Source organism: Diachasmimorpha longicaudata, chromosome 12, assembly GCF_034640455.1.
Source record: "Diachasmimorpha longicaudata isolate KC_UGA_2023 chromosome 12, iyDiaLong2, whole genome shotgun sequence".
NCBI classification, from domain to species: Eukaryota; Metazoa; Arthropoda; class Insecta; order Hymenoptera; family Braconidae; genus Diachasmimorpha; species Diachasmimorpha longicaudata.
The window spans coordinates 4,145,020-4,167,960 of record NC_087236.1 but is presented as its reverse complement, the minus strand read 5'-3'; the positions used below and the strand labels follow the sequence as shown (position 1 = coordinate 4,167,960).

Here is a 22,941-nt window from a genome sequence, read left to right as displayed (position 1 = left end):
ATTCAAAACAATGTCAGGAGCGTACGACGTAACGAGCCGGTTTGGATCCCTCTGGCCCTCGCCACATGTAGTCACACAATGGTACGGCCATCTTGCGTTGGTTTCTACAACATCCACACGACATTGAAGATAAACTCTTGAAGTATTTGATCTAATTACAGTAAATTCGTATGTAAATACCCGAAAAATCATGAAAAATCCAACATGGCCGACAGATCAGTGATAATTTATGTTTTTCAATAATTTCATTCCATATCGATAGGGAATCGTTTGTAGTTCAATAATTAATTTGCCTAATTATTAGTGAGTCGATAATGTAGCACACACAGGTCACTCCTAGAGACGCCCTGTCAGCATGAGGCTTCGCCTGCTCCACACAGAGGTCGCCACGTATGTTGAACGTGTGAATATTTATTTATAAATAAATGAGAATTTATCGAAATATTCTAAGTTCAGCATAAATGGGTAAAGACCTAGTGCAAACGGTAAAATTACTCCATTTACTGAAAATCAATTCTCTGGACAAATCCATCGACTGTCGGTAAAGAAGATTTATCCCCTCGAAGTTTAGTATTTCTCCGCAATTCCCTTCTCCCAAATAAAACAATCCGACGCTCTACACCGCGATCGTCATCAAATTCAGTGAACCCGCAAGCGAGAAAAATGGAATCCTAACCAATTTCTGATAAATAACAAGCAACACTTGTTTACCAGTTCTACCAGTGATAATAAGCTTCAATATTCATTGTGCAGCGTAAAATGAGCTCTCAACAAAGTCCAGCGTCTTTGCAATCGTCGGTTGATCGTGAAAAAGTATATACTTGGATCATTGAACTATCAAATCCGGAGACTCGTGAAAATGCACTTCTAGAGTTAAGTAAAAAACGAGAGGTCGTGCCAGATTTGGCACCGATGCTGTGGCACTCGTTTGGCACAGCTGCCTCATTGTTACAAGAGATTATTAATATTTATCCAGCTATCAATCCAGCTACTTTGACTGCTCATCAAAGCAATCGAGTTTGTAACGCCCTAGCGTTACTCCAGTGTGTCGCTAGTCATCCAGACACTAGATCAGCATTTCTTCAGGTATGTTTCATAAATAACTACGTAAAATTACAGTAAAAATGATAAATATTATTATTGTTCAATAATTTTCTGATTTTTTAAATGAATAATCAAATATTTCTCTGGGGACAATACACTTGAACTGCGGTTATGCCAGCTGATCATCTTCACTATGTTCTGAACCAATGATCCAATTTAGATGAGTTACGTCTCATTTTCAAGCTCGAAAAAAGCTCTTGATTTTGACAAAAAAATAAGAAAATTTCACTCTGCCAAAGTGTCATTATACCTGTCAACACTCACCGGCTTTCCGACATAACTCAGAAATAAGAACTAAAACCTGTTAATTGTTATTACAGGCCCACGTTCCTCTTTTCCTCTACCCCTTTCTCCACACAGTCAGCAAAACACGACCGTTCGAGTACCTGCGTCTCACTAGTCTCGGGGTTATTGGTGCATTGGTGAAGACAGATGAACAAGAAGTGATAACATTTCTCCTGACGACAGAAATAATTCCTCTCTGTCTCCGAATAATGGAGAGTGGATCCGAGCTTAGTAAGACTGTAGCTACGTTCATTCTTCAGAAAATATTACTGGACGACAGTGGTCTGTCATACATCTGTCAGACATATGATAGATTCAGCCATGTTGCCATGATTCTGGGAAAAATGGTGCTGTCACTTGCCAAAGATCCTTCAGCGAGGCTTCTCAAACATGTTGTGAGGTGTTATTTACGACTGTCTGACAATCCTAGGTAATTATTCGTTCATTATATTGACTATTTGTCGTTCACAAATGCCTCAAATTTACATTCCTAACATTAACTTAATTAACGTCAATTTCTACGAAAAAAAGTTGGAATTTTTTCATCGGATTTTGTTGTATTTTCTGTATTTTAACATTAGCCCATTAAATTACGTATTTGTTCACATCCCTTTCGCAATAAATTTTCAATAATTAAAAATAATGTTCCACGCGCTGTCCCCAATTTTTATAAATAATTGACTCTCTGAATTATTTCAGAGCTCTCTTGGCTCTTCGACAATGTCTCCCAGACCAGCTCCGAGACAATACGTTCGCAGCATGTCTCCAAGAAGATAAATCGACAAAGCACTGGTTGAATCAATTGCTGAAGAACTTGGAGACAGGCCCACAGCAAGGCCCCCCAACCCAACCAGGCCAGCCTGATCCTAGGGCCATTGGGATGTCACCTCTCACATCCTAATACAATTTTTTCGAATGGAAAAGCCTCTAGGCAGGCCTCCACGATTTATCAGAATGAAAAGATAAACATGATTTAAATAGTACAAAGGGTACGATAAACTGTCACATTAGTCAGGTACTAGGAACAATCGAATTAATACCTGAATGACATCTCAGATATGAAGAGTATGAAATATTATAAGGCAGCCTTGTGATTTTGATACTGGCTCTGGTAGATTAATATGACGTTTCTGATTAGTAATGTAAAGATTCGATAACTGTAATATTCGAGGATGAGGATGGATACATAGATGCATCGACAAAATGATTATAGAGTTGTAATTAATGTCTGGAACGTTATATTCGTGTATATACTGAATGGAGTGATGAAGACCGAAGATGAAAATGAGATAACTTCGGCTGAAAAGATGTACATAAATTAAAAATAGGCAGAAATTAATTGCCATTATTTTTTTGCCTCTTGAATACATCTGTACATTGAAGACGACCTCCAGATAAATTGTTTTTCTCTTCTGCCAAATGATAAATACCGGATTGTAATTAAAAATATTAAATTAATTACGTATTTCATGACCTCGTGGCTATCAGTATACAATGGGGGTTAATATTATCTTTACAATATTTTGTATGTTTTATCGAATTTAGTATTTAGCATCGTGTACCGGTAATTAATTACTATTAAACTGACTTTGTATTTATAAGAGAATTATGTATTTTTTCATTACTTCTTAAGTTTTTTGCTGTTACCGAGTGCATTGCTGATGAGTTCTTGGTATTTGAATGAATGAAATTTCAATTGTCGGAAGTGGAATGCAATAAATTGAGGAAAAACTATAAAATTGTTTGATTTATTGACCGCTTTCAATTTTTTGCGTGTAAAATAGTTTTGTATAGTTAAAAAAAAATTCTGAACGCAAAGTCTGTAAAAACTGAAGGGAATGAATAACAAATAAATAATACTGCGTTTAAATATTTTCTAGATTGTTTATGAACGTTTTCACATTGTTTTTCGATTTTTTTTCATTTACAAAATTGTGCGATTTTTTTTTCTCGACAGATTCTACTATAAAAAATTCAGCTCTAAATAAATTCCAATAATAACTGTAAAATATAATAATATATAACATCTATCTAGACATGACTCTGTAGATGAAAAATCATCTGAAAAATAATGTAACTAACATTCGGAGGTGGTTGACTGGTCCTGAATAACAAAATGCTGGGAAGTTTTCAAATAATTAGACAAAAAATTTATCTAAAATTATATTTTATTACATTTATTTTCACTAACTATTCATCGCACGTTGATTTCCTCCACCATCGCCATTGATTTTCCCCAGCTCCGTGGAGCCCTGAAACATAATCAATTCTACAAATGCACTTAAATTTTCCAACAAAATAAGTTAACAAAGTGAGTAATAAAGTCACCAATTTGTCTGGATTTGTTGGAAACAAAAATCTATGAACAATCGGTGTGTAAAGTTTTTTATCGGCTAGTTCGTATTTATTGCTTCCGGTGAGCCAGGACACAAAGAGACCGACGAGGATGGCCGTTATAAATCCTATCCATGTGTACCACAGGTACGATAATCGATACAGGAAAAATGGCTCAGCCCTATAAACAAAATCAGTAAAATTATTGACATTTTGTGGCGAAAAGTCGCCCCTTTTCAACGATTTTCCATTCCACTCTCAATGTTGTTGTCCTTTAAAATATTATTTACAGTTAATAATAAGTAATAATGGCTATAAATTATTTAAAAGTAAATGACAATCGGTAAATTTGTAAATAAAAAATTTAAATATCAATTGGTAAAGTATGATGAAAATTGCATACGTCATTGAGTCGTTCAAAACTCCAGTAAAATTTGAAAATTTCCTCTGGATTTCGGCGGAACATCCGTCGGTCGATACCGGTTTCATCGGATACGTGATAACTCCATTGGCGAGTGCTGTTTGAGTACCCAGTGATATCCAAGCCACTAGATTCAGACTCAGGATGGCACCGACCAAAGCGCCCTAGAGTTCATCAACAAATTACCATGTTAATGAGTTGTGTGAAATTTTCACTTTGATAAACATGCGCATATTCACTCCTATGGTATTATATAAAGTGGTGTTTGTGCTCCAGTAGATAGTGAACGAATGATTCTCTCGAGCGAATCTAGACCTTATGCGAAGTGTTATGTTCATTTTACTATCATTCCTGCACATTTAACGGGAGATATCAAAATTTACGGAATTATAATTGATTTGATCATTTTACTAAATAAATCGGAAAAAACAGAAAAGACATTTAAGGTCCGGTTGGATAGACTGAACTATTTGAAATCGATAGTTTTTCCTCCTTGAACCCCTCAGGACGTCATTTACTTTTCTAATCCTCACCTCTCCCCCTTCGGCATCAAATGAGGCATTACCGGTTTTGCATTTATTTTAATTATCCTAACGTATAAATTAAAAACGCCAGGTTCCATATTTCTATTTTATTTTCAAAAAATTTTCATTTTTTTGCATCTCTTCTTGCACTGGACTTGACGTCCAGGAGGACGTCAAGTCCGTTGAACAGAAAAAAACGAGGAGAATAAATTAATTAAAGTCCTGGAGGCGTAATGGTTAATTTACGGGATTAATATAAATTTTTCTTTCACGAGAGCAGTAAAACCGATAAAATTAATAAGTTTAGACGCGTTAATATATTAAAATTTTAACAATTGATTTAAAGAATTTGATAAATTTTCATTTAATTTAATTTCACATAAACATTTTTAACGAGAACTGTCTCTTCAAATTGTTTAAATGAAAATGTCTGACTTTTAATTTTTTTTTGTCTTCTGAGTGAAGGAAAAGAAGTGGAAGATTTAAGACTGGAAATTTTGTTCTCGAGTGAAAGATCATTTTCCATATTTGAAAATTATAACGTGAGAGGTGGCGCATCGGTTACTACAGGAGAATAATTACACAATAATTAATCAGGAAGAGGAAGACGTCCAGGACTGCACGTCCTGGACGTCCAGGACTGCACTAAGTTGCAAAAAAAAGGAAAAACAAAAATTGTCTATTCCAGAGAGTTCTGGGTACCCAACTGAGCTTTAAAGTGATTTCTTGGTCCACGAAAAGCGTTAACAGCTGTCTATTTCCTAATTTCGATTAAATTAAGTCTCAATTAAACGATTTTGATTGAGATATTTTTTTTCTTGACACGAGCCTCACAAACCCAGATTTTGTTGTGATAAAATCAATTTCTGACTTCTTAAAATATCGAAGCAATTCTGATAATCATTCAAAAGAACTTCAACAGATCTTCAGTTAAATTTCCCTCGAATAGCCCTAATTCCCCATTGAATTTCGTCGTGCGCTTGAAGAGTGTATTCAATATTCCACAAAAAGTTCAGGCATCACTCATTCCAGAAATGATGAAAAGCTTTAAAAATAATTCACCCCCAATACCGCAGTCATTATTCCATATTATTAACTCGTCCTTTTCATCTCTGCTATGAAAAGAGAAGAAAATGAGAAATGGTAGAACTCCTTTAATCATCCTCCGTCCCTCTTTCACTCAGTGCACTCATGACCTCTGATTTACGTCACCACTTTTCATTACTTAGACGCCACGAAGAGTATGAAATCCGCAATGAAACTGGGCATGCATAGAGACACATATATATTAAAGGAATATATTCGTCTTGAATTACCCGAGAATTTGCCTGAGGGAAAAACATTCCCAAAGTGAAAATACCCAGCAATGGTCCGGCCGTTATGCTCGAGAGACTTTTTCCTGCCTGAAAGAAAACGTCAAAGATTAATAAACTCAACGAATTAAGACACTAATCAACTCATTCACTAATTCACAATGATTTTTAAAATTATTAATTGGGTGTACTAGACTGTGAGGAGAGTGGAGATTAAATTTTGTGCTTTCGGTGGATCAAAAAATATTTTCTTCACCGATGATGCCATTTTTGAGGCCCTTATGGGCCTATAAATATTTTCTTCACCGATGATGCCCTTTTCGAGGCCCTTATGGGCCTATAAATATTTTCTTCACCGATGATGCCCTTTTCGAGGCCCTTATGGGCCTATAAATATTTTCTTCACCGATGATGCCCTTTTCGAGGCCCTTATGGGCCTATTTTTACGAGCTAAGATGCAGTTTCTTTCATCTCAACAGGGATTGGCTGTTTAGAGTACGTTAAAACGGTTTTTCCGGTTTGGTATCGTCGACTCCAGGCGACTCGCGGAGGGCGAGGAATAAAAACCCTTGGGGCACTCGTCCTCAAATAAATAATTATTTAACTTTTGATTTATTTAAAAGTTAAGGTCGATTAGAATTAATTTAATGGTCATAAATACCTGAATCAACCCGGTGAGTTTCTCCACAAGAAATACAAGTCCGACGCAAATACATCCAATGAAAACAACTAGGAGTTTCATGATTCGACTGGCAGCAACTTGAGACACAGGCCTCTTCAACAATGGATTTATCATGTCTTCATAAATAACTCCTGACATTGAATTCAATCCCGTTGACATTGTACTGAAACACATGAATTAAATTTTGTTGCGGTTAAAACAGAACAAATTTTCATTTTTTTCTAGCAATAAAACATTTAAAAATAACGATTAATAAATATATAATATATTCTTACATTATATATGTCCTATATATAATAAATAACAATTGTATATCATGGAAAATCATAAAAACATATCAAAGAAAATGTTTTGGAGCGTTTTAACTTGAAAACGTGATAAACTTTTTTTTTTTAAATAATCGTATTTCAATTTAAAAAAACACATAAATGTTTTCACATTGTCATAAATATTTTTTAATATTAGGGTCGAGCTCCGTAATATTATATTTTCGCTGGATTCTCCAGTTAAAAAAATAGTAACATTTTTTTTCTAAACGACATTATTATAATTTTCAAAATCACAACATTTTTTTGCTGAATTGAACAGTTCCTCAGGGCCACAGATGTCTCTACCCCTCGCAGAATGTTATATTTTTCATTATATCACTCGCTAGTATCAAACAAAGTATTTCTATTTTTATTACGTCCGCCAGACGCAAATGCTCTAGAGAAGGGTTGGGATGCCGTTCCCCTTTTTCACTCGTGTTTACGTGGACTTGTTGTGCACGTTATTATCGAAGTGCCGAGTTTGCAGAGTAAATATTATTGCATCCCTGTAATTTCCCTGAGAGGGAGCGCGTCACTAGCAAAACATGTTGATCATTTGGAAGTCATAATGCGCACTGACCATCTAGGATTGTTATCACCAATGTAATCTCGACTGAAAAGATTTGTTCTTCTGCATATCATGATTTTTATTAGAAGATTCTGCTGGTTTTGAATTTTTTAGTTTCATCCAGATTTATTACAAAAAAAAATTTATAGAAAATACTTGTCACATGATTTCGCACAGTAAATGACGAATTAAATTGTCTAACGCAAAATAATTAATCAAAAAATGTCAATAAAACCCTAGAAATTCGTATAAAAAATTTAGTAGACTTTTCCATGATAATTTTTTCAATTAAAATTGCTCAGTTCTTTAATTAGAAATATTGCACTTTAGGATATTTACCCCAGGATTCGGAATTTTCTAATTCTGTTTATTCTCTTGAAGAGATTAGTTTCAGTTGAACTGTTATTTTGTCCTGAAAATTCGTATGTGAACAACAACACAATACATTTACCTCAATGCAGCACTGAATACACCAGAGACAAACACTCCAGGAAGTCCAGGAACGGACTGGGCGATTTCCATTACGAAGAATGGGAGGAGTTGATCCGGCTTGCGTATTTGCTGATAAGAAATTTTTCGCTTGAAATTCACAGAACAGAGAGACATTCGAAAGCATGAATTTTTTTTTATTGATATCGTCCAGTACTCACTCGGGTTTTCACTGGATCGCAGTCATGAAATGCAGCATAAATGACTGTACCCGTGTAGCAGCTGAGAGAGACTATCGATATTATTCCTGCAGCCATGATAACAATAGTTCTGAAACAAACAAAACATATTTATAGCTGAGGAGTAATCACTGGAGTGATATTGATAATAAAACTGCAACACGTCAATTTTGATTTTGAAATTTCCCGCGCACTATTCCTACCACGGGTACAGGGAAAATTCCCCAGACGATTTTTCCTCGGGATTCCCCTGGTTTATGGTTCAAGAAAATCAGTGGAATCGATTAAAAACTAATAGATTCAATAAATTCAATAGAAATTTAGCAGATTTTTTCAGAAAATTCGTCGTTTTTTTATTGAGTTTGTCAGCGTAATTTTTAAATAAATATTTTACTCACATTTTTGCTTTTCTCAGGTTTGGCATTGATAAGCACCGCTGAACCATCATCTGGTTTACCGAGCAGGAGGCGAGCCAATTGACGTAATTGCCCACTACCACACTCCAAAATGTGTGTCTAATTGTGGGATCTGGATCCATGCTGTTCGAACAATTAATTCAGGGGTTAATCAAGACGACAGATAATTCGATTTGAATGATAAAAAATTAAAGGATTCCAATTAGCTCTAGTGTTGACTAATCTACTGCTCTACAATTCTCCAACAAATATCTGAATAATCATGAATTGCATGAAACTGCAATTAATTCCTATTTCTTTCTCAATTCCATTCAACAATCACAACATTCAATCCTTTGCTTCTCAGCAAAAACAAAATAATATCTCATTCCCTGAATTTTTTCTCATTCACTCGAAGCTTCGTGATTAAACTCGATAATTATCGGCGAATTTTCACAAGTTCATCCTCCTAGATAATTACTTGAAGAACTCGATTCTCCCGGAGTGTACATTTCTACTCCACACTTGGCTGAACCCACCAGCTTTAATTGTCCCCAGAATAGCGACAATTATAACTCCACCGAACATAACAATCGTTTGAATTGTGTCTGTCCATACGACTGCTTTCAGTCCGCCCTTGAAAATAAAAAGTTTTCTGAAAGTTAGTTCAGCTGAGAGTATTCATTCGTCCTGAAATAAAGAGTTTTTAGTTGCAGAGGAGGTACAATAACAGAAGTTTTTTCACGCGGAGAGAATATTTTTAGAGAAATATTCCAGTGAATAGTGGGCAGAGATCAATGAGTGAAATAAATCTCTAGGAAGATCCATCAAATTTGATGGATTTATGTAATTACAGACGTGAACTCACACTTTTTGTCGAATTTTTTACGAAGAGAAGGATTATGGTACAGAAAACTAAATGAATATTCATCGCTACTGAGGATTACTATGTTATAGTAATCATTACTATTACCATAGTAATCATAGTAGTTATTAATGAGTAATGATAGTACTCATAGTAATGATTAATCATAGTAATGATTAATATGGTAATAGTAATTTTATTAATAAAATTATCAATTATTTTATTACTATTAATAATTACTGTGAAGGTCAACCGAACAAATCGTTGACCATATTTTTATGATAAAGTCTCTAACGTTACTGATAATCTCTTCCATTCACTTCCCCCCCTATTTGTCTAGTGGATGATCTTCCCAGACGTCATTTTGACACTTTTCGTCGGTCATTTTAATCGTCTTGTTATCTCCGCCTACTATCAAGGAAATTGACAGACATGAATAAAGGAAAAGACCAATGACACTGGAGGAAACTCTCGTGCACGTCCTGGGATTTCAATTTTTCAATGTTATTAAAATAAAAAAATAATCAGTATCATAAGCAAAATGAGTCAGGAAGTAATTAACATATGATAGGATTTTCTTACCAAAGTTGTGTAGAAGATGCAAACAGCGCAGACGATAGGAGAGACAATGTGCATGTCAATTCCGGTCACATGATTGAAGGCTAACGCTGGTACGTACACCACCATTGGAATATAGAGCAACTGCAATTTGAATCAAGACGAAAATTATTTGTTCAATGCCCATGGCGCCACTCACTGTGTGGATGAATGGAGTAATAGGGTGATAGTGAGCCTGACGATGATATTTGGACCATTGACCTTTTTCATTCACAAAATAGTGCTTTCATTCACAAATAGATTTTATGAATATTTCATGGGGTATCATCATTATCATTATATTACCAATATTAAACGTCAAATATTTCATTATCACCATTTTTATGAGGAATATTATGGAGCCGAGTAGTCGCACCGCTGGACTGAATCGAAGTTCTAAATACTGTAAACAAAATAAAATAATAGTTCAATAAATTATTTAAAATGTTGTCGATCCGCCAAATTTAATTAATTTTAGTTTAAAAAATTTCGCGTAGGAAATTAATTGTGAGCCGAAGATCTTCTTGGAGAAGCAAATATATTCATTGGAAGATCTTCAAAGACAATATTACAATACAGTGAAAGACAAAGTCTGCATTTGACTTTGAAAAACATTTTTAAAAAGCTCTGAAGCGAATAAATATTTTAAAAAATTGTCTTTCGAAGATCGTTCAAATAAACTTTTAAGATCATCAGAGAGATCTTCCGAGCTTTCGCTGATTCATCTGAAGATTTGTAGAAGATCTTCGATAGACAGAAATTTCTCTACGTGGGATAATAAATAATAACAATTCTTTCGGCGAATTTGACACAATTTCATTGTAATTCTCTACTGATTTTATTTGTTTATATTTTACCTCATAGGAAGATGTGATCTGCAGGCCGTAAAAGACGGGTAAGTATACAATAGCCATAGTGAGTGATACAAGACCATCTCCAATCACAGTTGCCCACAATTGTGTTCCATACACGTACATTTCAGCGGGGAATCCCAGTAGTGCAATTCCAGATATGTAACTAGAAATTTAATGACAAAGAACTGGTTAATTTTCACCCAATAAAATCTATTCTATTACTAGAAAACGACTATAAAATTAATACTAAAAACTTAATGCCAACAAATACTTAATTTTCATCCAATAAAATTTATTTTCAACTTCATTCGACTGCTGGAATTTTTTTTATATTTAACAGCCGTTCTCCATTGTTATTCAGAATAAATAAATATTTTAACAAACATTAAAGTTGACATTTTCCCCCACATAAAACCGAAAATCCCCCGACCGATCTGTTCCAAAATCTAATCAGCGCTGAGTCACGTGAAGACCTGTCGATCGCTTCATTAATCACCTCGAGCTTATAATTTATTATTAATAAATCATTAACGGAAGTTTGGGTCCATACAGTGACACCCACACATACAGACATCTCTTGGAAAATGGTCGAGGATTGCAGAGCCCTCGAAACGTGAAGATACGATGGAGAATCGAAATTTGCTTGTGGAGATGCTAATTTCCCTGATGGGAAATTAATAAAAATTTATCTGTCATTACCTGGCGATGAGTGACATGCTGATTGGAAATATCGTCATATTTTTTCCTCCCACGAGGTACTCAGCGACTGCATCAGGTGTTTTTCTATCCTTCCAGGCATAATAAATTCCAACAGCTGCCGACACCCCCAGCATCATCACGAATATCACACAGTCAAACAGATCAAAAAATCGTGTCTCATCCATTGTCATGTATCACTGACAGTTCTCTTCACTGTGATTCTTCTAGGCGTGCTCTGAATGACAGAACGCACGAAACTGTGATCCAGATTGTCAGCTTTTCAGACGACAATCATACACAGGAGCACGAAACGACCCGGGGATTGAATAATTGCAGCATTCGTCTGTCTTCATTGGTAGCACCACCTCAGGTTGAACCATCTCTGTTCATTTTCTGACAATTGTTCGTGTATAGAATAACCCGGTGGCCTTTATAATCACGAAGTTACAATCCACGTAAGTTCAATTGGATAAAATCCTTTGTAGTTCGCTAGGGGAACTGCAACACGTGGTGATGTTTTTATAGGATTTTGTCTGGATCTAAAAATAGATTAAATGATTTTTTGTTCATTGACGGGTTATTTTGAACGAAAGTTCGCATGGTGGAATGTTTTTTCGACGTGTCTACTGGGTTAGAGAGAACAAATTAATGAATTTACAAAATAAACTAGTTGATTACGATAATTAGTAGATAATTATGTTGGATTGATATTTACCTATCAGATGCATTCGATTTTTCTATACAATTTATTTGATTCCGATTTTTTCTGAAGACATTTCTCTGCTTTATTTTTTTTTTCGTTTTGGTTTTCTCGTCCAGGGGCTGGCCCTGGGTTGACGATATCCTGCGAGTAAAAATCCCTATGACATTTGTCCTGAAATAAACTATTTATGACTGAACATTCCAAGAAGTTTAGGGTATGGTGTGTATGCTCTGTCTTCTTGTCTTTAAACTGAGTTTCATGATTGGGACCTTCGTTAATGTGTCATCAGTCCCAGGGGGTTGTTTTCCTTTGTCATTTTATTTAGTTCCTCTGAGGGAACGAACCGAAAAGGACGTCCCTTCCAAGTGTGCAACTAAAAAGAATTAATTACTTCACTTATTAACCAGTTCGAATTATTTAAAATAAATTAATCCCAATTTAATTAATTCAATGAGGTTAATTAAAATTAATCCAGCGGGATTGATCCAATTAATTAAAATAAAACCAGTGGGATTGATCCAATTAATTAAAATAAATCCCATTGTCAACTACGAAGCAAAAAAAATGAAGAATTTAAAAAAAAAACAAATCATATCTTCGGTCTAATGAACCATTAAATTTCGAAAGTAAAAATAACAAAAGTTTTAATTGATTGGTGGCACACGTTCCAATCACCATTTTCATGAAGGCAACAATGGCAATTTTGTTCGCCCCACGAGACCGGCTCAATACAATTCACCTGTATACGACCCTCGGTCGTTCGTTATTGGCAATGGGGGTGTTATTGTTGAGTCCGAAAATTCATGGACCTCCGTAGCACAGAGAGATGCATTTACGATCCAGCCGATGGGATATGCCAGGGAAATCCGATTAGGTAACTCTCCTTCCCCCGTCGTTCCCTCCTTCCTCGACATCCATTTTACCTCATCGGTGGCACCTCCACACCACAAATGCATTTCCCAACATCGCTGGATGCTTTGTACATAGGGGTGAAACCCCAGTGGTTGTACACTGTGGTTAAGTTTTCAGTTTGTACGATTGAATTAAACTGGAACAATGGAGTTTCGTGAGTGCACTTCATTATAGCGAAATTTAGATTAAAAATGTCTTGATTTTTTAATTTTGAGTCAAATGTATTTTTCGAAGGAAAACAGGTGGAATGTGGGTCTTGTGCTGCATGCAGAACGTGTCAGGGTGCGTAATGGGGTGAGGTAAAGTCAATCCAATCCAATCAAATCGTGATGTCACTGCTTGGATTAATCACTGATAATGGTCCTAAAATTAAACTAATCATGTGATTAAAATTTCTTAGTTATTACGTTGATTTTGATTTTCAAATTTCCCGCGGGTCATTCGTACCAACGGTACAGCAATAAATTCCCTAAACGATTTTTCTTGGGATTCCCCTTGTTTAAGATTCATGAAAATCATTTAAGACGGGGAAATAATCGATAATTACCGAATGTAATCGTGAAAATTATTGATGATTACGAGGAATCGATTACACTTGATAATTAGGGTGTCACCCAAATCGATTGTGAACAACCCTTCGGTATTTGTAGTGATATTTTGAGAATTTTCGGGGGGAAACGGTTCATGGGATTCTACGTTATCAATTTCCATAATCGGGAACTCTAAAAATTATTGATGAGCTGTATTTGCGGATTACCGACCGCGTTTGGTCATGAAATAATCACTGAATATTCGAAGGGTCGATGAAATTGACGAGAAGCGACAGAGTTGGATTGAGTTAAATATTTGTTCATCGTTTGTGCAGCCATGAATAATACAGAAGGAATGGCGCAGTAACTGGCACATTCGATTTCACATCCACCCACGTGCGAATGGTGGGTGTTGATCGAAATGATGGTAATGAAAATGTTGGAGGTGTTGGGGATGCAGCCCACGCAGACGACGAGCTTTCCAGTATTCTGAGAGCCTTCCAAAGTCAGTGAAATGGGGTTATTCAGAAAGTTGAATGGATTAGGTGATTGTATCATTCATTTTCTCGAGTCGTCCTGGGGAGGAGACGTACAAAGTTGTCAAGACAACGACGACTCGAGTAGAAAGGTTTCTGTCGGTTGAAGATCCTGGGAAGACAATTTTCAGTTGGAGATGTGTTTAGGGAAGAGCTTCCTGAGAAAATTTCGTAGAGGCACAATCAGAACATCTTTGGAAAAATATATTGTACACAGAAGAAAAAATATTCTTGAATCAAGGATATAAACTGGCACCTGGACCAGTGAACTACCTTTTTTTGTTGGGGACTACTTTGACTTAAAAAAAATATATGTTTAAAATGTAGAAAACGAAAAAAAAAATTTTTTTCGTACATTTCAAAATACAAATAAAAATATATTAAAAAATCAACATGATTGAAGTTTGTGGTCGCATAAAAAAAAATTTTCTAAAAAGTGGTAAAATATAGACGTTCACATGAGAGCAACTCCTTAAATACGACACCGAGTTATAATATAATTCAAGCACCCGAATTCCCCACAAAAAAAAAATTTTTTCATCAGGCTATTGTCTTCTGTAAATAAATTAAATAATTCAGAAATGTTCATCTTCGAGATGTGTTCTCAATGCCCTAAAAACGACCGCAAGACGGTTCCACTGAATTTTATCTCCTGATGACAACAGGACTCGTAACTGCTCATTACGTTCTCCCCCTCCGCACGAATTCACTAGTAAAACCCGGAGAAATGTCTTTGGCAATCGAATTTCCTGGAGACTGGAGTTGCTGGAAATACCCTGGAATAACCGCTTGGAGATGGCACAAATGAACGCTCGGTGAAGGGACAATTTTCGCAGCAATTTAAGAAGACAGGAAGAGCAGAGAGGTGATACAAAAAAAACATGAAAAGGATGAATAGAGATTGCTTTCCACGACTGGAGCACATGCAAACTCGGATGTCATGTAGGCTTTACGGCTCTCAATGCGATCCATCTGATTCTGCGATAGCTGGCCCCGCGGCCCTGTGTCTCATCAGCGATTTTCAGGTATCGATTCCACTTTGCACTTTCAGCTCCAACGTTTCAGTTTTTTATGTGCGGATATTGGGGAAATGAGGATGTGTTCGTGTTTTTCGAATCCTTGGAGTAGCCAGATTTTTCAAGGACTTGATATTTATTTAGAACTTTGTCTCGAGGGATTATACATTTTATAATTGAGTGACATCATGATCCTCAGGTGAAGCTGAAGGATTTTCTATTAAAAAAGGCAGTGCAGCGGTTTGTCGAGACGATGTAGGGGGCCCGGGGCAGAACGGGGAATGACTCCTAAAGGATAATTTTTTAAAAATTATTTACAGGGTTCAATCTTGATTTATTTATAATTTATTTTAGCAGTAAAGAGATAAAGTGTGATAAGTTGAAACCGAAATTTTCGAAATTGTCCATTTGTCTCGTAAACGAGTGATTTTAGGAGAAAATGTCAAAAGACCTTTTTTGTAGCTGATGAAATTTTCTACAAAAAAGTATTCTTCACATTTTCTTACAAAATGGCTCCCTTCGGAGATAAATGCTCAATAATCGAGAGTTTCAATGTTAACTTTTTGTAGTTAAGCACTTCACTACTGATCTGATTAATTTCATTTATTTTATTTTTAATGACTCGTATATTTTACATGTTTTCAATTCTGTTTTATTCCATTTTTTATTGTTCAGTTGCGAGCTCTTCAGGGTTACAAACGTTTTAACGAGTGCGGAGTGAATTATTTTAGATATTGCGCCCTTATTAATTCATGAAAAAACGGTTTTTCGATAATTTTGAATATTTTTACGGCACCCCAACATGCCCTGGGTAACCCGTTATGCCCCCGACTCTCTTATAAAGATTGTAGAGACCTTAGAACGTGAATATCTGACAGAAAATCGATATTCGATTTTTAGTGTGACTACAATATCGGAAATTAAGAAATAAAAACTGGAGAATAATATCACTTATAATCCTAGAATAATTATTTTATAAACTAGTCCATTTCATCCCCATTTTTTATAATAATTTGTCAATAATAATTTTACCGATTTCAGACGTTTTCCTGGGAATCCCGAGACTAGAAATCGTTCAATGTCTCACTCCTCGCCTTTTGCTGCTGAAAAGTCCAATCGAGATCTACAGAATTTTCTACGAAATTCGTTTGGTATGTTAATTAAATTTTTTAATATGCAATTAATAAAATTTCTATACTCCATATACCTTCGATATACTCGATATACGTTATGATCGATTGGAGCTGTCGAGTGCGGTGACATAAGCCAATCACTTCCTCCTCTCCCGTCACCTCAGCCTCGCCCTTCTGTTTTCTTGAACGATTCCCTCGAGGAATGAATAGACTCCAACATCGTTTTAATTATTCTGATGAATCTATTGTTTACAACAATAAAAAAAAATAAATATGGGTTTAAGCGAATAAATAAATTCACTACCGAAGTGGTAAAACGAGATAACTGAATTTCTGCCTTCAGTTTTTGAGTAATATCTCAGAATCTAAGAGAGATACCGCAATTTTTGTCATAACATTTATTGTAGTACTGAAATCACTCTACAAAAAAGGTTATGACAAAAATTTTGCCATCTCCCCTAGATTCCGAGATATTCACTTAAAATCGGTCAGCAGTCAAAAGTGACTTATCTCGTTTTACCACTTCGTTACTAAATTATTCTTCGACGCTGCGAAATAATTTATAAAATATTATTTATTAACACGTGGAAGGCACCTCACCAGGGAACACCTTCTTCAGGAACTAACAACAATAATTTTATACCCACAAAGCGACACAGTTTTTTTATAGAAAATTTAGCAAATGTTTAGAGTTAAAATCGCTCTCGAGTGCGGAACGAGATCGATTATCAATTATTCCCTCATCAGACCTATTTATATTTATAATTAATATATTTAACGTATTCATTACGAGATGTAATCAGAAGTGCTTTGGTTACTCTCGACTGCGTCCTAATTCTCCCCAAGAGTTTGACTTTTTGCAGTTCTGTTTGATTTGCTTCAACTCTTCTAAGAGACTTTGATGGGGATATTTATGCTGCCATCTGATGTTAGGATTCCTCTGCTGCTTTCACCCCTACATCATCTTCAGGAATCGTCGGGAAAGTGTCGCAATCGTCTCCCATAAAGCGGCGAAATGTTCCAGGTTCCTGGGACATTTTAAATTTCTACAATAAATGCAAAACAATATTTTTGCGAATGAAAATCAGAGGAAAGCAATCTTCGAGTTCCTGTAGATGTGTCCATATGTCTGTTCAACAGGAAATCATGGTGAGAAAAACACTCACGACACCAATTTCACGATTCGTTGAGCGTCTTCTCCTCAGAAACTTGATAAAAATACTCGAATTTTTCCGTGAATGCATCCTTTCATGTCATGCTGTGCTCTTTCATCCCTTAAAATTGAATTCAGGAGTAGAGAAAAATCATAGAAATTCGTCCAAACAACTCTGGGTTTACCTACATTTCGTATTACGTGCACCTTCAATATCAGAATTTGCTGGTTGCAAGGAGAACGATTATTTCGTACTGCAATTTATTAGTTCTAAGGTTGAGATCACTTAATTTTTCGTCGAAAAATAATTTTATCTCGAAAAATAATTAAGAAATCGTTATAAATCCGACAACATTAGATTCATGAGTTGATTTATGATTTTTCTGAGGCCCCGGAAATATTCTAAACTCGATTTCCACATTTTTATTAGCTCCTGGGGCTTTTAGACCGCAAGAACCCAAATTTGGAATTATTTTCGCACAACATTTAAAGTCAGATGTCCTATTCTATTCTTAAAATTTAATAATAATTATATAATAATTAATTACGGTTGTGAACCGCCCAATTTCATTAACAGTTGAGCCAAAAAATAAACAAAATGAAGATAATAATTTTTATAAATTCAGACTCTTGAGGGTTTCAATGATTAAGACCAGGTGAAGAGCCTCCAAAGATAATCTCCTTACTCGGGTGAGAAATTAATTCGAGGTCTGGGTGGGATAGCTCCAAAGGTCCTCCTCATACTATAAATTAATCTAAACTCTGCATATCTTCAACATCTCCTTTTTTCCCAGTTCATTATCCCAAAAAGTCCTTCATGACAATAATTCACCCAAATTCCAGTCCAAATAACGAAATAAAAAAAAATAGAACTCATTATTCAATTTTTTTCTACACAATCGCAATAATTCTCGATTAATTTTTTTTTCCTTAACAGGATCTCGTGCAAGGATGTAACGGTGTCCTCGGGTGGATATAAAAATTCGTCGAAATCTCCTTCTTAACAAAGATTGATCCCCACGACTCGACGATGATTTAGAAAAAATGCAAAAAAAAGTTGTGAGAGGTAAAAACTCTCACACCGCGTTTGCATCGACGATCCCTGTAATCTCGAGTGCCATCAGGAGCGAATTATCTTGAAACGTGGGTGACGATGGTGGGTGGAGTAGGTCTATGTGAAACAGGCAAAGACGACGTGAGAGCCGCGTATCGTGTGGAATTATCTTGACATTCTGGTGCAACCGCATATCGATCCACCGTAGTATTTCGCTAGGGAGGTATCTGTCTCGGTTATTTTCTTCCACATGGCATGACGAATGCTGATGAAACTTGACGGTTACTTTCATGCCATTTATATCCATAATCATGAAAAAATTATCGATACTATAATTAAAGTAACACTTGATTTAATCGAAATTTTCAGGTAAATTACTGGGCATTTTTTAGCATCAGGACAATCATCAAGAGGATCATCAAGACAGGAGAAACCTAGAGGAATATTCAAGGTCAATAACACTGATCATATATCCGTCCCTTTATTCACATACATTGAGGTACATACACCACATACTCTGACGTATATTATGATATAAATCTCCTGGGGAGATGTACATAGACGTAATATATAGCGAGAATCTCGCAATGTTTTTACGAGAGTCGTCTCGTGGAGCTGTTCGAATTGCAAGTAGAACCTGTGCTTTATGTAATGGCTGAAGGGATGTTACCCACTGGCTAATTGAAACTCATCCCCACTAAGTCCTTTGAGGGATTTATCGTTAAACCCGTGGACACCATATGGCTGAAGATGCGTTCAACAATTTGTTTTTAATCTCAAAGATAATATTTTTTTTTATTATATAACATAATTATATCTATAGCAAAATTATATTATAATAATAATCATTGTCTGTAGTATATAATATTCATGATATATTATATTATATACTACATATATATAGGATGATATATTATATTGAAGGTTTTGCTGAACGTTTCAATGATTAAAATTTTAAATTAATTCAAAATTATAAAATTTAATTCTTCAAAAATTATTATTATTATCTATAGATTCTTTACAACTAATGGAAAAATTTAAATCACTGAATTTGTTAATTATACAGAAGATTATCGAGGGATCGTAATTATTTAGGTAAATAGTGTTGAATTTTGAGCAGAAAATGAGTTCATTTTTTCAACCAAAAATTTCAATTAAATTTTTATTGTAAAATCTTTGTTATAGGAGTCTTTGTTATGTATTTTTCGTCGTGTACATTCAACATAAAAAATAGAATGTTCTTTTCAACCGTTAGTATGTAAAAAAAGTATACGACAATCTTACAGACGGTTTACATTTCACGAATCCTTTCCAGGAAGGGAGAGGCTTGACGAGAAGCTTCCCATAAAGTTTCCTGAAAGAAGGATAATAAAGAAACGATGAAGAAAGAGTGTACACGTCTCGGTGAAAAGAAAAAGCTTAAAGTTGCACATAACAAGGATCTTGGGATTTACGTTGTACAAGAATACTTTTCACCGTTGCTTCTCTGTACACGTTTAATACCAGGGGCTGGGTAATTTTTGTCTGGTAAAATGTGTAAAATTTGTCGTGAATAACAGCTTTGACAATTCTACGAATGAGAGAATTCAAAAGATTGGAGAATTCTTCGTCGTTGAGTTTATTTTTCGAGGGTCTTAATTTTCTGGAAGTCTCGATCCTTCGGTCCTTTTGTCAGAGAATTTTTAACAAACTAATGAATGACTCGGTTTTATTGAAGTTTCAATTTTATGGAAGTTGCTTTTATCGTTCTCGAGCTGGGGAAATTTATTCATCTAGATAAATTGAAAATACCGAGAGCAAACAAAAGGTGGAAATGCAATCAGAGGGAGAACAACATTGCGCGTGGGTTTTATTGCGGGTTTAGATGAGGAAAAATATTTGGTTGACGGGGTACGAGTTTTTTGGTCGTTTTTGGGAGTGTTTTTGCAGGATTTTTTGATTTTTTTAAATTTACGTAGAGAAAAACATTCAGACTCTGTCAAAGAAGATTTTGCCAGAAAATACGGTATCATAAACTCGATCGATAATTAACAATTGTTTTGATTGTTAATATTTTATTCGTCTTGCTATTGGCCCATTTTTCCAAACGCTATTTGCGTGACTACGACCACATGGAAATAGTTTATTTATATTGATTGGGATTTTCGGAGAAAAATTAGAAATCCAAGAGATTTTAAAATTAATTAGCTCTGCGTTACACTTTAAAAATCAATTATTTTTGCCAAATGTTTATTTACTTCAGAGAAATATTTATTACTCCAGTATTATATTTCTCCAGTAAAGTCGTTACACCAGCAACTCCTACTCATTAGGCTTTAATTATGTTAATTAGATTGTTTTAATTATGAGCAGTAAAAAATTTCTCGATAGTCTCTCCTCCAGTAAATTATAAATTTAGAAAAACAAAAAATTGTTTACGGATTTTATTTAAAGTTCTGTGATCAGTGAAGGCTGTCATCAGTGAAGGCTAATTAAGCTCTTTTGGGAATCACTTAATTCAAGAAATAATTTTTGATAAATAAATACTTTTCTCAGGTAAACGAATATTTAATAAAAATGATTTTTTTTTCGCAGTTCACCCGAGGATCTATCGATCGCGTCATTGATCACCGCGAGCGTATCATTAATTAGTGATGAATCGTTCAGCAAATTGATGTGTAAAAATTGCAGATATCGTGAACCGAAAAAATATTATGGAAAATCGATTTTTGGGACTAATTTTCACCGATAAAAATCGTCTTTTAATTCGAATGAAGTCATTATATTTATTAATAAATTACTCATTAAATCTTATTATCGGAAGGTTAAAGAGCGTGAAATAAAGTCTCCTCGAGTGTCCTTTGGATATTGGAAACTCATCGTAAATAAATTAAAACAAAACTTTGCAATCACAGTCGGACGAGCGGAAAACGCAAAGAGGATAGAGTTAACTTTTATCTTGAAGGGTGAAGGGATGATAAAGGAGCCAACCACTGTACACGGCAATTGGCCGACGATGGTGGTTGTTTCAGCGCGCGCGCAAGTTTCTCCAACTGAAACCGAAAAGCTAGTCTCCAACATTTAGTGTACGTCGCGGCACCGTACGCACTGCGACGATAGCTGAGTTAATTCGAAAATGGATCAGTAAATCATTGGACTCGAGGAAATGGAGTGAAGTGAAGTTGGAAAATTAAAATTTTTTTATTTCCTTATTTTATGGAGAAGATATTTCAGTGGAGAGTTAATGCATCTGTCGGTTTGTCGAAGGGAAAAAATTTGTTTAGTGCTTTTCACGAGCTTTTTCACGAGAAGAAAAATGACGAGTTGGTGGTGGCATTGAGAGCTTTCTGTGAGTAGATGCTCATCTTATATTACATGCGTACCGATTATTTCAGACGTCACTCCCTTTGAATTTGGAAAGATCAGTCGAATGATTTTAGTTATTTAGAATATAATTTGGGGAGTGAAATGGAAAATTAATCTTCTTGAATTATTTATGATTTTTCGATTGCTTTCTGCGATTTCGATAAATGTTATTTCATTTCGAAGGTATTTTTATGATCAAAAGAGAAAATTGATGGAATTTTTAGAAATTGATGAGTTGATTTTTTAATGAGTTTTATGCTGTTGAATCGTTTTAATTTTTTCAGAATTTTTGCTGAATATATTGTCATTGTTTTAATATATTTGAAAATATTTAAAGAATATTTAAAAAGTTCACAAGTTGTTCCTTCAAGCATTTTTATTCTGTTGAATCTCTCTAATTTCCACATAATATTTAATAAATAAATTGTCATTTTCTTCTGATACATCAAATTAAGTCTAATTATTTAAACTTAATTTTGAATAACTTTGAATTTAATTTTTAAATTTTTCATTATGATTTTTAGAATTATAAGGCGGTCTGGTAGACATTCGGTCTCGTATCATCAACAATTATTTATAATTATAATTAATTTATCATCGATGTTATCATTGAAAATCGAATACACGAGGATCGACTACAAAATCCAGTTGATTGAAGTGTTTTTTTCCTCATTACCATCGGTTATTATTTATAATTACTGAGGTCATTATTTACATCAAGAAAATGTTTATTAATATCTAAGAAAATATTTATCCAACGCAAGTAAACCCCACTCACTCGACATGTTTTAATTAATGTCGCCCCATGATTTTATTGATCAATTTCTCGACTTAACGTTCCTCAATTAACTCGTGATATTTCTAACAAATTGATTCCCCTAAATTAAGCGAATTGAGACAATTAAGTAGCTAATAACCGACGTAATTGCTCAGTGACATAAA

At 34.9% G+C, this 22,941-nt stretch overlaps 3 protein-coding genes across 5 annotated transcripts in view; 2 read left to right on the top strand and 1 right to left on the bottom strand.

The window, feature by feature from the left end:
• The first annotated feature begins 620 nt into the window (after positions 1 to 620).
• LOC135167846 (CCR4-NOT transcription complex subunit 9) lies at positions 621 to 3,259 on the top strand. Its single transcript, XM_064131450.1, has 3 exons — positions 621 to 1,086; positions 1,425 to 1,819; positions 2,089 to 3,259. Exons 1-3 carry the CDS (start codon positions 760 to 762, stop codon positions 2,288 to 2,290), a joined length of 924 nt encoding a protein of 307 aa, XP_063987520.1. The 5' UTR covers positions 621 to 759; the 3' UTR covers positions 2,291 to 3,259.
• A 74-nt stretch (positions 3,260 to 3,333) lies between these two features.
• On the bottom strand, positions 3,334 to 11,871 carry LOC135167845 (sodium-coupled monocarboxylate transporter 1-like). Its single transcript, XM_064131449.1, has 13 exons — positions 11,618 to 11,871; positions 10,922 to 11,081; positions 10,402 to 10,467; positions 10,050 to 10,169; positions 9,084 to 9,238; positions 8,606 to 8,746; positions 8,190 to 8,298; positions 7,991 to 8,100; positions 6,643 to 6,826; positions 5,985 to 6,071; positions 4,127 to 4,308; positions 3,718 to 3,904; positions 3,334 to 3,641 (listed from the first exon to the last, which is right to left on the bottom strand). Exons 1-13 carry the CDS (start codon positions 11,806 to 11,808, stop codon positions 3,576 to 3,578), a joined length of 1,758 nt encoding a protein of 585 aa, XP_063987519.1. The 5' UTR covers positions 11,809 to 11,871; the 3' UTR covers positions 3,334 to 3,575.
• A 9,869-nt stretch (positions 11,872 to 21,740) lies between these two features.
• The window catches only part of LOC135168091 (metabotropic glutamate receptor 6-like), a 31,733-nt gene continuing 30,532 nt past the window's right edge, over positions 21,741 to 22,941 (top strand). For all 3 annotated transcript variants that reach the window (XR_010299982.1, XR_010299983.1, XM_064131985.1), the window contains exon 1: positions 21,741 to 21,982. The gene's annotated coding sequence lies outside the window, so the exon portion shown is untranslated. The remainder of the gene's footprint in view (positions 21,983 to 22,941) is intronic.

Bases quoted from the DNA above. Each gene is read 5' to 3' on its own strand.
- LOC135167845 (XM_064131449.1), bottom strand. From the start codon at position 11,808: ATGACAATGGATGAGACACGATTTTTTGATCTGTTTGACTGTGTGATA. The intron at 6,827-7,990 runs GTAAATGTATTG...CATGTGTTTCAG, and splicing joins GTATTCAGTGCTGCATTGAG to TACAATGTCAACGGGATTGA. The intron at 4,309-5,984 runs GTAATTCAAGAC...GATGAACTCTAG, and splicing joins TCCCTCAGGCAAATTCTCGG to GGCGCTTTGGTCGGTGCCAT.
- LOC135167846 (XM_064131450.1), top strand. From the start codon at position 760: ATGAGCTCTCAACAAAGTCCAGCGTCTTTGCAATCGTCGGTTGATCGT. The intron at 1,087-1,424 runs GTATGTTTCATA...TTGTTATTACAG, and splicing joins CTAGATCAGCATTTCTTCAG to GCCCACGTTCCTCTTTTCCT. The intron at 1,820-2,088 runs GTAATTATTCGT...GAATTATTTCAG, and splicing joins CGACTGTCTGACAATCCTAG to AGCTCTCTTGGCTCTTCGAC.